Here is a 16014-nt window from a genome sequence, read left to right on the forward strand (position 1 = left end):
ATCCCTTGAAATTACCCTGATATAAGGGGTGAAGTACAGATCTACCACCATGTGTTGAATTACCTATCTCTCTACGACTGATTTAAAAGGTCATCTTTTTCATAAACCAAATTCCTGCATATATGAACATTTGGAGGTAGGCAGGTAAGCTGATCGGGGGTGTGGGAGAAACATAACTGAAGTTGCAGAACCTTTCCCTTTCACTTAGCTGACCTAGTGAGCGACTGCAGGACAACAGTCACAGTTCACCTAAGAGAACTACTGAAGGACATTTAACCACCAACAGCATAGAAAACCAATGTTTTTTCATACGAAAACTGTATTTGAGCATAAAAATTTAATACACAATCAGAAACCACTATTCTATCAATAATGACATTATTATCTCATCTAAGAACACAGAAATTAAGGTGTAAGGAATGCCATGAGGAAATAATGCTTTAAAGTCCTATTCAGTTTACTTTGTTAAGATGAAATTTATTTGGCTCTGGTCACAGTTCCATCATGTTTACTTTCTTTGTAAGTTCAGCTTCAACAGTATCCTAAAGGAAGAAAGAAACAGCATAAATATTATAAATAAGGACATAAAGAAGGTGCTCTAACTTCTAATGTTATTTAAAATACGGGAAGCAAAAAGGAAAAACATTGAAACAGAAATTTTTTAAAATACGATTACAAAATATTAAATATTCTTTGAGATATTCCCCTTGCTTTTATATCTCCCCACTTCCCACACCCCAAAAGTTTTCAGACTCCTGATGCTATTAAACATTAAAAGGTGGGGGGGAACCTTTAGAGAGGTGAATGACTGCAGTGATACTTGAATAGATTTTTCTGACTTTTACTCCTTAAACAACATACTTCTGCAATGTCTCTCACATCACTCTTTTCCAATCTCATTGCCACTGTTCTCATTACTTCTCATCTGGCCTAAACAGGCCAACTAGTTTCTGCAATTTTCTTTTTCCCTCCTCCAATCCACCCTATACACTGATTCCAGAAAAATCTTCTTAAACAACTGGCCTGATCAAAAAGCATAACCTTTATCACATTTTCTTTAGCTTAAAAAACAAGGTAACACAGAACAACTTTCAGTGGTCCCCTACAGCCTCCAAGAACAACCTTCTTTATATTTAAGGTCCTTCATCTCATAAACCAATTGACCTTCTTCAGCCCTATCTTCCACTGCATACTCCTAAGCAGCTGGACTGCTTCACTTGCTGAAGCCTGAAAAAGTCCTCCATTTTTCAGCTCTTATGCTTTTGTTAATTCCTTCTGCCTAGAATATTCTATGTCTCTCCACCCTCCTTTTCCATCCAGGAAAATCTATACAAAATTTTAAAAGACCACTATGTATTTTTTATGGAAAAAAAAGATACGTATATGCCATAAGAGTATTAAAAGATGCATGGTAATGATACACAGCAAGTCTGGGACTGTGGCTCACCTCTGAGTAGAAAGGAAAGAAGGAGGAGAAAGGGAGCTTTAGCTATGTCAGCATTTATTTTTTAAAAATCGGAAGGAAAAAATGGAACTACTTACTAATTCTCGCTTTGCTTCTTCAATTTTCACCTGAGCAAGAGATGGATTCTTTTAAAGGAAAATAAAATAAGGAAGGTTATGTTGCCTCAGCTAGGATGCAAGGGGAAAAAGAATGTAACAATCCTTTTCAAAAGGCAAAAAATGTTGTAGAAAGTATATCCAATGTACATACAATACTAAAATTCAGCACAGACTTTATTTATTTATTTTTTAAATATTTATTTGGCTGCACCGGGTCTTAGTTGTGGCATGTGGGATCTTTAGTTGCAGAATGCGAACTCTTAGTTGAGGCTTGTGGGATCTAGTTCTCTGACCAGGGATCGAACCCGGGCCCCCTGCATTGGGAGCATGGAGTCTTAGCCACTGGACCACCAGGGAAGTCCCTCAGCATAGATTTTAAATCCTTAAACATGGACCCAGTATTTTCATGATCATTTAGTGCCCTTGGGGAAAGGTGGAAAAGAGGAACATTTTTGTTTGTTTGTTTCATAAAAATAATTACCGGCATTAAATCTAAATAGGACTCCAATTTTTTCTTCAAAGGTATAGTCTGTCGTTTTAGTTCTGCCAATTTCTGGGGGTGAAAAAAACACAGAGTAATAGAGATATTCACAATGCAACTAAACACTGTCTATTTCTGAAATAAAACATGACAAAGCATTAACATTAGGATAGTTTAAATAATGTATCAAATAAAGAGTTTCAAAGATAAATGGATAACAAATGGAAACAATCCTTAGAAGATGCTAAAATAGGCAAGTTATACTCCCATTTATTAAGAATAAGATTTAAGTATGCTGCCTAGGAATACAAAACAATGTAATTAAGAGGAATCAGAACATCAGGGAATAATTAAGAGTCTCAAATACATACTTATGAATTGCCAATTTTAAATTCCAAAAATCAAACTACAAAAAAATCTTAAGAAAAAAAAGTAAAACAAAACCTTTCATTTCTCCCTCTTCCCATGAAAGATAAAACCCTTATACAATCTAAAACCCCAGAATTGCATTCTACAGGAGTATGGGACCTGTGTTTTACTGAAAGAGAATAAAGAGGAGGACCTAGGTGGTTAGCACATAGTCCCTTGATACACTCATTCAATAAATAAATCAATAACATATAACTGACTCCAGCAAAGAGTTTCTAGCATATAGTAATAAATAAAGGAAACCAAACAAATGGAAGAAGATATATAGATAAACAAGTAATAAAGATATAAATACTGGTGAACATAAAGTACAGCGGTAAAGGAAAATAAATCAGGTCAATAGTGAATAAAGCTCTTTAAAAAGAAACAAATGGAAAAGTAGATTGTGCACTAACATTTTAAAGAAAGTTAAATTGGGTTAAAGTAAGCGTACTTCTGAAAGTGCTACCAGTGACTGATGAGACAGGGAAGCATCCATTCCTCTGGCTGAAAGTTGCTCCTACAATTACAAAAACAGGGAGTTCAGTTTAAAAAATTATTTTGCAAGTGACCCTCATGAAATATTTTCAATATATAACACAGTAAAGAGAAGCTATAAATCATAGATGAAGGACTACACCTGCTCCTAAGCACTTTTATGTTGCATGCGAGTCATTTCAGACAGAGATTTGTGACAAGATGGGGGCAGTGCTTAAGAGCCTGAGCTTCCGGGCCTGGCAGCCTGCATTTGAATTGGGATCTGCTGTTAAGTAGCTGTGTAACCTTGGGCAAGTTACCCGCCTTCAACGCAGTTCCCTGGTCGTAAAAAAGGGAATAACAATACTGCCTATTTCTGAGGATGAAAGTTGCAAGTAAGTCTGAAGCGAGCTAAATATATTCAGTCCTTCATACAAACCTCTGCAGCTCTAATTCCAGACCTGAACTCCTCTGACTTGGCTTTTAGGAAGTCCATGTTCTGAAGACGATTGTCAACTTTGGTCCTTTCCATAGACAGATGCAACTCTGCCTTCTTGAGATCCCTTTAAAAAATGAAGTTGAGAACATTTTCTTCTCAGTGAAATTATTATAAAAAGGAAGCTCTACCACTTTTTCGATTCAACTCTGGATTAGTCAAGAGTATCAAGAGGAGATAACACACTTGCTGGATTTTCTACCATAAATTTTATATCCCAGACTGGCTACCAAGCACCCTTCTAGGTCATCTTTCCCTCCATGTTGCCATCTGGGATTTTCCTCAAGGAATACTAAATAATTTTAAGATTAATTTATGCCAATTATTCTTGGAGAAAGTAGATCTGCTGCTCAAAAAAGTGACTTAACAGATCCTAAAGTCAATTTGAATTATGGAGGTCCCAAAGTCCTGTCTCCTAAATGTGACATGACACAGTGCTTTGCATATACATAGTCAATATTTGTTGGATAAATTTACACACCAGTAAATTACTTGTGCATACACATACTCCTGATCCCCAGCATCTAATCTCTGGGGCTACAGGGACCTAAAGAAGGTCCAAAGCATCAAGAGGGATACCAGAGCTCTAGTAAGAAAGGGCAACAAAATATAACATGACTTTAAGTTGCACCATAGTTTATAAGTAAAAAAAAAAAAAATTCACATACATTTTGAAAATTATAAACAGGTTATTTGTAAAACACAGAAAAAAGAAACTGTATAAAGTAGAAGGTAAAAATATGTACTCAACCACTCCTACCTTCACCCAAGTCATTTTCTACTTAAAAAAACATTTTATCTTCCCATTTCCTAATGTGTTGTTTTAAATCATATCTATGGCCCAAACTAATGTCCTGTTACTGCCTTTATAATAAAAATTGTCACCACTTCCAACTCAATTACTTACTCTTGTAGACATTTTTCTAATACTAAAGTTGCAGTTAGATTTTTCTCAAGTTTTGCCAATTCAAGCTTGATTTCTTCGTTTTTGGATTTGGTGCAAAAAAGATCAGAGGTCAAATCATTCACTGCAGGGATAAAACTAAAAGAAGAATCTAGTCACGTAAATGGACATTAAAGACAATAATTACAATTATTCCTCATTTCTAAAACTGATTTTATTTCTATGTGGATTCTTCTTTAACCATGCTGTTTCATACCTCTATACTATTTTACACGCTGTTCTCACTGTCTGGAATAACCTTCTTCAGCTGGCAAATTTCCATTTGTCCTTCAAAACTCAAATAAGATTTACTCCCATTCTGGAATTTACTACTCCTTCCTCTGTGCTTCCTAGCTACAGCTTGTACATTACTGTAGTATTGCAGCTGTCATACTCTGTTATAATTTTACATGTCCATCTCTGTTAATTTACCATGAGCAGAGACCGTACTTGCTGACACTCATTATTCTATTCATTTCTGCTTCCCCAGTGCCTATATGTATAGCTATACATATATATATACACACACACACATATATATAGGGAGGGAGGAAGGGAGAGGGAGACAGGTAGTTACATAAAGAGTTATATAGATTATATGCCTAGGATATAATTAGTATTTGGTGAATTGACTTAATTGACTGCTGAATTGACTTAATTCAAGTCTAGATTTCTGCTGCCATACGGCCCACATGATCTTATATCTAAAACTCTACTATTTAAGTGTGTGTGTGTATATATATTTATATATATATATTTGCATATATTCCAAGCTCTTATATTAGCAGTTAAGCAGAATGGCCACATAATTCTCTGATTATAAGTTGTAGCAGTAGTCCTAGCTAAGATGCAGCCAACAGTGATAGTCCTATGGACTTTTGAGTCAGACCGGGTTTGAATCCCAACCCTGCCATTTACTAGCTCAGAGAAATTATTTAACTCACCTCTCCTGAGCCTCAGTTTCCTCTTAAGGTTGTTAGAAGGATAATGTCATTATATAGGTGAAATGCCTGTCACAAAGAACTGAAGGTCTTTAACCTACTCTATCCAATAGGGTAGGGACATAACCAAAAATCACTACTCTATGCTCAACAGATGATTTAGCCTACTGCTCTTTTTACTGTTTATACGGAATGATGTGATACCTAATCCCTTTTCAAATATACATGAGAACCAGCCTTCACAAACCTAATCCTGAAAGAAGAAAACACTAAAATTTAACCAATACCAAGTTTATCTGAAGTAATTATACATACTCACTAGCAATGATAAGGAGTTAACTAAATTCAGTATTTCTGCATACACTGCTAATTTCCTATACAGAATTACCCTGAGAAACAAAAGCTCCTTAGGTCAAGGCCTTACAGTGTATATGACTGCAGAAATTAAAATTGTCACAAGAATTACCTAGCTAGTGAGGTATCCTTTGTTTCAAGGGCCACAGCACTGTCAACCAAAGCATTCAGATACCTGGAACCAGTGCTAGAGAGATTGGCAGGGGAAAAATTCACACTCTCCAGGAGAAGGTCTTGAAGATGCTTAGCTGAAAAGATGTAAGAGTTTTATGGTGACTAAGATCTTTGTTTTGCTTTAATTTTTAACAGCTTTATTGTAATCTTTCACATAACATATAATCCACTCACCTAAAGTATTTTAGAACATTTTCATCACCCCAAAAAGAAATCCCACACTCCTCAGTCATTATTTTCCAGCTACCCAACCCATGAAGCCCTAGCAACCACTGACCTACATTCTATCTCTATTCATTTGCCTAATTTGGACATTTCATATAAATGTTATCATATAATATGTGATCCTCTGTGACTGGTTTCTCTCACTTAGCATAACGCTTCAAGGTTCATCCGTTCTGTATCAGTCAGTACTTCATCCTTTTTTAATGGAAGAATAATATTCCATTGTACAGATTTACCATATTTTATTTATCCATTCATCCATTGATGAACATTTGGATTGCTCCCACATTTTGGCTATTATGAATAATGCTGCTATAAACACTCACGTATGGGTTTTTACATAAACATATGTTTCCATTTCTCTTGGGTATATAACTAGGAGTGGAACTACTGGTCATATGGTAACTCTATGTTTAACTATTTGAAGAACTGCTAGACTGTTTTCCAAAGCTACTAATTTTTACATTCCTGTCAGAAATGTATGAAGGTTCCAATTTCTCCACAGTGTCATCTTCACCAACAGCTGTATTATTTATTTTTTTTGCACAGTGATCATTCATAGAACTGAATAATGATCAGTAAAATGATAATCCAAGACCTTGTCTTTTTGATTATAGCCATCCTTGTAGGTGTGAAGTGGAATGTGGTTTTGATTTGCATTTCCCTGATGGCTAATGATGCTGTGCTTGCTGGCCATTTGTATATCTTCTTGGGAGAAATGTATATTCATATCGCTTAACCTTTCTTTTTGGCCGCAGCTTATGGGATCCTAGTTCCTTGACCAGGGATAGAACCTGGGCCCCTGCAGTGGAAGCGTGGGGTCCTAACCACTGGACTGCCAGGGAATTCCCTCCCTTATCCATTTTTAACTGGGTTGTCTATTATTCAGTTGTAAGAATTCTTCATTTATTGTAGATATAAGTCCCTTATCAGATATACAATTTGCAAATATTTTCTCCCACTCTGTGGGCTGTCTTTTCATCTACTTGATGGTATCCTTTGAGGACAAAAGTTTTTAATTCTGATGATGTCCAATTTACCTACTTTTCTTTTGTTGCTTGTGTTTTTGGTATCATTGCTAAGAAACCATTGCCAAATCCAAAGTTATGAAGATATACACATATGCTGTCTTCTGAGTTTTAGATTCAGCTCTTACTTTTAGGTTTTTCATTCATTTTGAGTTAATTCTTATATATGTTATGAGGCAGGGTCCAATTTCATTCTTGGACCCTGCCTCATAACATATATATATATGTTATATATATATAACATGTGGATATCCACCTATCCCAGCACTGTTCACTGAAAAGGCTATTCTTTCCTCCATTAAATTGTCTTGTCATCTTTGCCAAAAATCAATCCACCAGGAGTCTGACTTCCAACATAACAGTGTGAGGAACTCTGCTCACCTACACTCCAGTGAAACTGGTGAAAATTGTAAAAAAAAAACCAAAAAGCAAAACAAAGATATACCCCCCAAAACAAAACACAACCATTTAAAGCTTCTGGAAATGCTCCTAAGGACAAACAGCAAATGAAGAAACATCTGTTCAAGAAAATCTATTAAAATTCAGTGAGGGGGCTTCCCTGGTGGCATAGTGGTTAAGAATCTGCCTGCAAATGCAGGGGACACGGGTTCGAGCCCTGGTCCAGGAAGATCCCACATGTCACGGAGCAACTAAGCTCGTGTGCCACAACTACTGAGCCTGCACTCTAGAGCCTGTGAGCCACAACTACTGAGCCCGTGTGCCACAACTACTGAAGCCTGCACGCGTAGTGCCCATGCTCCGCAACAAGAGAAGCCACTGCAATAAGAAGCCCGTGCACTGCAACGAAGACTAGCCCCTGCTCACCGCAACTAGAGAAAGCCCGTGTGCAGCAACAAAGAGCCAACACAGCCAAAAATAAATAAATAAATAAATTTATTAAAAAAAAAAAGACAAGGAGAAAATCTTGAAAACAGCAAAAGAAAAATGACATATACTAGGAAACCTCAGTAAGATTAACAGTCAACTTCTTGACAGAAACAACGGAGCCCAAACGGCAACAGGATAACATATTCAAAGTGCTCAAAGAGCAAACTGTCAAGCAAGAATCCTACAGGTAGCAAAGCTTTCTTTCAAAAATAAATGCAAAATGAAGACTCCCAGATAGACAAAAACTGAGAGAATTTCATTGTCACCAGACCTTAAAGGTAAATGCAGAATTATAAAGAGCATAAATGCATTTTTTTCTTCATTTTTCTCTTAACTGACTTAAAAAGCAATTGGATAAAATAATATTTATATAAGGTATTGTTGGGTTATAGAAATGTATCAGCACAAAGGATGTGGTGGTAGTAAAGGTGTAAAGGGCTAAGGAAATGACTACAGATGGTTAAGTAATAATATAACAGTATACTGTTGAGTCCATAATATTATTAGATGTAATATGTGTAACAATAATACCACAAAAGCGGGGAAAAGAGGAACAGAGCTACACAGGAGCAACATTTCTCTATCTCACTGGAATTAAGCTAGTACAAATATGAAGCTGAGCTGGTAAGATTTATTTGCAAACCTCAGAGCAACACTAAAAAGAACTGAAAAAAAAGAAGTAAAAAATCACTTTAGAAATTTATGTGTTACGTTAGAAAATATTTACTTAATGCAAAAGAAAGCGATAAGGGAAAAATAGCGAAACAAAAAAAGATGTAATATATAGAAAATGAAAAGTAAATTGGCAGATATAAATACAACTATATCAATAATAACATTAAATGGGAATGCATTAAACAATCCAACCCAAAGGCAGATATTATAAGACTGAAAAAAACAATAGGATCCCACTACATGCTGTCTATAGGAGACACACTTCACATTCAGAGATACAAATTCAGGCATAACTCAGAGATACTGGGGTTCCAGAACACTGCAATAAAGCAAATATTGCAATAAAGAGAGTCACGTGAATTTTTTAGTTTCCCAGGACATATAAAAGTTATGTTTATATTATACTGTAGTCTATTAAGTGTGCAATAGCATTATGCCTAAAAAACAATGTACATACCTTAATTTAAAAATACCTTATTGCTAAAAAATGATAACCACATCTGAGTCTTCAGTGAGTTATAATCTTTTTGCTGGTGGAGGGTCTTGCCTCGATGTTGATGGCTGCTGACTGATCAAGGTGATGGTTGCTGAAGGCTGGGCAATTCTGTGGCAATTTCTTAAAATAGGACAACAGAGTTCGCCACATTGATTTGACTTTTCCTTTCACAGATGATTTCCCTGTAGCATGCAATGCTGTTTGACAGCATTCTACCCAAGAACTTCTTTCAAAACTGGACTCAATCCTCTGAAACTCTGCCACTGCTTTAATCAAGTAAGTTATGTAATATACTAAATCTTTTGTTGTCATTTCAACGATCGTCACAGCATCTTCACCAGAGTAGATTCCTTCTCAAGAAACCACTTTCTTCGCTCATCCATCAGAAGCAACTCCACATCCATGAAAGTCTTATCATGAGATGGCAGCAATTCAGTCACATCTTTAGGCTGCACTTCTAAGTCTAGTTCTCTTGCTATTGCCACCACACCTGCAGTTACTTCCTCCACTGGAGTCTTGAACCCCTCAAAGTCATCCATGAGGGCTGGAATCAACTTCTTCCAAACTCCTGCTAATGCTGATATTTTCACCTCTTCTCACGAATCACGAATGTTTTCAGTGGCATCTAGAATGGTGAATTCTTTCCAGAGGTTTTCAATTTACTTTGCCCAGATCCATTAGAGGAATCACTATCTATGCCAGCTATAGCCTTATGAAATGTATTTATTAAAGAATGACTTGAAAGTGGAAATGACTCACTGGAGTAGCACTTTTAATATCCTTCAAGAACTTTTCTTTTGCTTTCACAACTTGGCTAACTGTCTGGCATAAGAGCCCTAGCTTTCAGCCTGTCTTGGTTTCCAACATGCCTTCCTCACTAAGCTTCATCATTTCTAGCTTTTGATTTAGAGTGAGAGGCATGTGACTTCCTTTCACCTGAACACTTAGAGGCCACTGTAGGGTTATTAATAGGACTATTTTCAATTTGTTATGTTTCAGGGAATATGGAGGCCCAAGGAGAGGAAGAGAGAAATGGAAAAGTCTGAAACATTGTGAGAATTACCCAAATGTAAGAGATACGAAGTGAGCAAATGCTATTGGAAAAATGATAGATTTGCTCAACACAGGGTTGCCACAAAACTTCAATTTGTAAAAAAAGACCCCTCAATATCTGTGAAGTGCAATAGAGCAACGTGCAATGAAAATAAAGGATGGAAAAAGATATATAATGCGAACAGCAACCACAAGAAAGCTGAAGTGGCTATACTAATATCAGATAAAATAGACTTTTTAACAAAAAATGTTACTAGAGATAAACAGGGACATTTTATAATGATAATACCGTCATATGATACAAAGTATTCCCCCATTACAACGGAATGAAATTAGAAATTAGAAAGAAATTTGGGAAACTCATAAACATGTGGAATTAAACAACATACTCCCAATAACCAATGCATCAAAAAGAAATCAAATCCTTTGAGGTGAATGAAAATGAAGACATAACATACCAAAACTTAGGGGATGCACTTAAACCAGTGCTTAGAGGGAAATTTATACTTGTAAATTCCTAGGTTAAAAAAGAAGAAAGATCTCAAATCAATAGCCTAAGCTTAAAACATTTAAAAAAGAAGAGCAGACTAAACCTAAAGCAAGCCAAATGAACGAAATAATAAAGAACAGAGTGGAAGTTAATAAAATAGATTTAAAAAGAAGAAAAAAATCATTAAAACCAAAGGCTAGTTCTTTGAAAAGCTCAACATACTTCAAAAACCTTCACCTAGATTTAAAAACAAAAATTTTTTTTGTATTGGAATATAGTTGATTAACAATGTTGTGTTAGTTTCAGATGTACAGCAAAGTGATTCAGTTATACATGTAGAGTAACTATTCTTTTTCAAATTCTTTTCCCATTTAGGTTATTACAGAATATTGAGCAGAGGGACTTTCCTGATGGCACAGTGGTTAAGACTCCATGCTCCCAATGAGGGGGCCTGGGTTCGATTCCTGACTGGGGAACTAGATCCTACATGCATGCTGCAACTAAGAGTTTGCATGCCACAACTAAGGAGCCGGCAAGTCGCAACTAAGGAGCCCACAAGCCGCAACTAAGGAGCCTGCCTGCTGCAACTAAGACTCAACATGACCAAATAAATAAATATTAAAAAAATTAAAACAATGGCAATAAAATAAACTATAAAGCACACCACTATGAATATCAGGTGACTGTTATTTCCTTAAATATATATATAGAGAGAGAGAGAGCAGACTTTCCTGTGCTATAACCTTCACCTAGATTGACTAAGAAGAAAAAAGACTCAAATTACTAGCATCAGAAGACAGTACATTCCACTGATCTACCTACTTAATAAAAAGGATTATAAAGGAATACTATGAACAATTGTACCCAGAAATTTAGATAGATGAAATGGACAAATTCCAAAAAGGACACTAACTACTGAATCTAATTCAAGAACAAGTAGATAATCTAATAGACTTACAGTAAGCAAAGAGACTGAATTAGTAATCAAAATCTACCCACAAAAAAAGCTCAGGTCCAGATGGTTTTACCATTGAGTTCTATAGATTACATAAAGAATTAATACCAATTCTTCATCAACTATTCCAAAAAATAGGAAGGACGGAATAATTCTCAACTGTTTCTGTGAGGCCAGTATTATCCTGACACTAAAACCAGAAAAAGACATATTAAAAGGAAAGAAAACTACGGACCACTATCTGTTATAAATATGGATGCAAAAATTCTCAACAAAATACTAGCAATTGAATCCAGCAACCTATTAAAAAATTATACACCATGAGGACGTGGATTTATCTTATGGATAAATGTTGGATTAACGTCTGAAAGCCAATTCATGTAACACATCATATCGACAGAATAAAAAACTAAAGTCATATGATCATCTCAATAGACAGAAAAAGCATCTGACAAAATCCAGCACTCTTTCGTGATATGGACACTCAACAAAGTAGGAATAGAAAGAAACTTCCTCAACCGGAAAAAGGGCATCTACAAAAAACCCACAACTCACATTGTGCTCAACAGTAAAGACTAGATGCTTTCCCTCTAAGATGAGGAACAAGATAAGGATGTCTACTCTAATAGATGTCTACATCTATTCAACATTTTATTGGAGGTTCTAGCTAGGGAAATTTCTTTTAATTTTCCTCCTCAACTGAAGAATTGGCGGTATAAAGAATGAATGTTTTCAATAGTTTCATCTGTATTTGTCACGATTAAAAAGTCTTCATACAGGGCTTCCCTAGTGGCGCAGTGGTTGAGAGTCCGCCTGCCGATGCAGGGGACACGGGTTCGTGCCCTGGTCCGGGAAGATCCCACATGCCGCGGATCGGCTGGGCCCATGAGCCATGGCCGCTGAGACTGTGCGTCCAGAGCCTGTGCTCCGCAACGGGAGAGGCCACAACAGTGAGAGGCCCGCGTAACGGAAAAAAAAAAAAAAAAAAGGCTTCATACAAAACTTTTACATCCTTTCCCAATTCCTGAAAATATTTCCAAAATGTTCCCATCTTACGTGCTGCAAAGAACTGTACTGTGCAGAAATAAAAACTAAATCAAAGAAATGATTTTTTGCTCAAAAGTCATTCAAGTCCTGGGGGCTATAGAGTATCACTACTCAAAATTTAGAAACTCTGGAAGCAGGAGTTCCTTAACAGTGTATATGAATCTATATTTGTTACAAGGTTCCATAAATTTTCTGTTCTCTGCTTGACAGCTTTGCTGTCTAAAAGGAGGAAAAACTTAGAAAAGAGGAGTAACAATTAAAGGACGTGGTGGGGGATACTTCCCTGGTGGCGCAGTGGTTAAGAATCCGCCTGCCAATGCAGGGGACATGGGTTCAATCCCTGGTCCAGGAAGGTCCCACATGCCTCAGAGCAACTAAGCCCGTGCGCCACAACTACTGAGCCTGTGCTCCGTGAGCCACAACTACTGAAGCCTGCATGCCACAACTACTGAAGCCCACATGCCTAGAGGCCGTGCTCCTCAACAAGAGAAGCCACCGCAATGAGAGGCCCACACACCGCAACGAAGAGTAGCCCCCGCTCGCCGCAACTAGAGAAAGCCAGCACTCAGCAACAAAGACCCAACGCAGCCAAAAATAAAAATTTTTTTTTAAATAATAAAAATAATCTTAATATCTTAAAAAAAAAGAAAAAATAAAGTACATGGGGGGTTGGACTTCCCTGGTGGCACAGTGGTTAAGAATCCTCCCACCAATGCAGGGGACACAGGTTTGAGCCCTGGCCCAGGAAGATCAACATACCGCGGAGCAACTAAGCCCGTGTGCCACAACTACCGAGCCTGCGCTCGGAGCCGCTTGTTGCTCCGCAATAAGAGAAGCCACAGCAATGAGAAGCCCACACACTGCAACAAAGAATAGCCCCCGCTCAACGCAACTAGAGAAAGCCTACCCGCAGCAACAAAGACCCAACGCAGCCAAAAATAAATAAATTAATTAATTAAAAAAAAATAAAGTACATGGGGACTTCTCTAGTGGTCCAGTGGGTAAGAATCTGCGCTCCCAATGCAGGGGGCCCAGGTTCAATCCCTGGTCAAGGAACTAGATCCCACATGCGTGCGACAACTAAGAGTATGTCGCAACTAAGAAGTCCACATTCCGCAACTAAGAGCCCACATGCCACAACTAAGACCCATCGCAACCTAAATAAATAAATATTTTAAGAAAAAAATAAAGCACATGAAGTGTAGAGTTAAGATATCAATGGTGGCAGGGCTCTTCTGGATACTTTAGTACAGAAAATAGTCAAAATTTTGTATGTATTACTAGAAACATTTGCTACTTAATATATGCCACTCTAAAAAGTACTCAAGGAAAAAAAAAGTACTCAAGGACAGCCATGAATAATCTTACTTTTAAAATCATTCGAATTTTCATTACATAATAGTATAGACAAAAAGAAAGCTCTTGCAAAATAAGATTTTTCTGGACTCAAAGCCCCTTTCTCCATACTTTATTTTAATAACTACTAAAACAAAATCATTTAAAATTTAAACAAGTTTAAAGGCATACGGGAGAGTATGACTACAAAGGAGCATCACAGGGGAGGTGTTTGGGGGTGACAGAACTGTTCTGCATCTTAGCTGTGGGGGTGGTTCTCAGAATCCATGTGTGTTAAAACAGTACACCAAACAAAAAGTCACTTTACTGCATATTAATGTTTTAAAAGAAAACTGGAAAAAAGCACATATGCAATAGATTTACAATATAAATTGCTCTACATTCAAAACAACATATGTAACATATGCCATACACCTGCTTAAGTGTAGGCAAACGTAGATCTCACTTCTTTCCTCTTTTGTATATTCCCAATCTTTATTTTTGTGGTTTGTGTTATAAAAACAATGGATGTGTTGAATACACTTTTTTAAACTACATATGCACAGCAGAAAATTCTCATGCAGTCCCATGAATACATGGCAACAGAGTGATTTGTTCAAGTCACAGTTCATGGCTGCCACCTCAGGTGTCATGATGGCTCATTATAACTAAAGCATGGAGACTGGAAAGAGACCAAAAGATATGTAAGTGAAAAACCACAGGTATCGTATATGTCAGGCTAATAAGTTTAGACTCTTATCTTTTAGGGGTTACTGTTTCACCATCAGAGTATCAATAAAATATATACTATAATGAAATTTATGATAGTTACTATAACAACACAGTGTAAGACAAATCTGGGTAAAATAAAGAAGCAAAACTGGCAAGTAGTCTACACTAAATCAATCTTGTATACTTCAGTGTTAAACAATTTGGTTACCTCTAGTTATTATCTCATTCAACACTCTGGAATTAATCTCACCTTCTGATTCATATTCCCTTGCTTTTTGTTTCAAGTCCTCTATTACCAGGTAGACATCCCTGTCCCGGACCCTGCTGCGTTCTGAAAGGTGATGCAAAATCTGCGTTGTCCGCGGATTCACCTCATATTGTGGAATGGGATGATCTCCAAATATTTTTTTCAACCAGGCAGCAACCTAACCATTACAAGGGATACAAATTTTGTAAGCCTTGTTTTTTGCAATAGCATGAAGAAAATATGGCCAAGAAGTGATGAGTAGCAAAGGAAATGCTTCCCATGAATATTCTGGCATCCTACTTACTTCACATCCTAATTTGTCTTTAGGGAGAGAGATACCAGATGTCAGGAAATAAAAAGTGAGCAAGCACAATAGATAAAACTACCAGAAAACAATCTATCCTTTCCCAAAGCTACGAAAGCAGTATAGGCTAATATTTTACATCACTCGAATAACTTTAAACCTCAATATGCAGGTGCTAAGGCATTATTACAGTTGCAAAGTCTGAAAAAAGGGTTGTCCTCAACACACCACAAGACTCGCAATGCCAGGAAACTCCTAGAGCTGGGATGCGAGACACTGAAGCAGGTCTGGTGTGAAAATTCTGGTAGGAAGCAGCAGTGAACGGCTAGGCTTGGCTGGAAGTTGACTTTGGGTTCAGAAGTCCCCCTCCAGTCTCCAGGGGTAGGTTTCGTACCAGGGGGCTCTCCTCAACCCCTCTCCAAGCTCGAATCCTGGCAGGGAAGGCCGGGAAGGAAGGGAAACTCCCTTTCCAAGGGTGGGGGTGGGGGGCGATGGTCTAAGGAGGGTGGGGCGGGGAGGCTCACAGATCTTGAAGGCGGGGCTAGATATGGACCAGCAGAAAAACAAAGTAAAAGTGGCGTGCCCAGGAGATCCGCCGGCAGGGTGGGTGTATGAAAGACGCGGTTTCCGGGATGCCGCAAAGCCCCGCTCCCGCCCCATCACCTGCGCCTCTTTCTCCTCCAGCGCTTCCATAGCCGCCAC

At 37.5% G+C, this 16014-nt stretch overlaps 1 protein-coding gene across 1 annotated transcript; it reads right to left on the reverse strand.

Moving 5' to 3' along the window:
- Nucleotides 1–317: 317 nt before the first annotated feature.
- HAUS1 (HAUS augmin like complex subunit 1) lies at nt 318–16014 on the reverse strand. The gene is made up of 9 exons (XM_079943188.1): nt 15976–16014; nt 15012–15186; nt 5776–5911; nt 4333–4467; nt 3369–3492; nt 2907–2972; nt 2045–2116; nt 1543–1590; nt 318–542 (listed from the first exon to the last, which is right to left on the reverse strand). Exons 1-9 carry the CDS (start codon nt 16003–16005, stop codon nt 492–494), a joined length of 837 nt encoding a protein of 278 aa, XP_079799314.1. The 5' UTR covers nt 16006–16014; the 3' UTR covers nt 318–491.

The sequence above is a fragment of the Stenella coeruleoalba genome (assembly GCF_951394435.1).
Source record: "Stenella coeruleoalba genome assembly, chromosome: 14".
Classification (NCBI taxonomy): Eukaryota; Metazoa; Chordata; class Mammalia; order Artiodactyla; family Delphinidae; genus Stenella; species Stenella coeruleoalba.

Coding starts and splice junctions, on each gene's coding strand:
- HAUS1 (XM_079943188.1), bottom strand. CDS start 16,005: ATGGAAGCGCTGGAGGAGAAAGAGGCGCAG. Junction 15,187..15,975: donor TGGAGGAGAAAGAGGCGCAG/GTGATGGGGCGG, acceptor TGTAATGGTTAG/GTTGCTGCCTGGTTGAAAAA. Junction 4,468..5,775: donor AAGGATACCTCACTAGCTAG/GTAATTCTTGTG, acceptor TTCTTCTTTTAG/TTTTATCCCTGCAGTGAATG.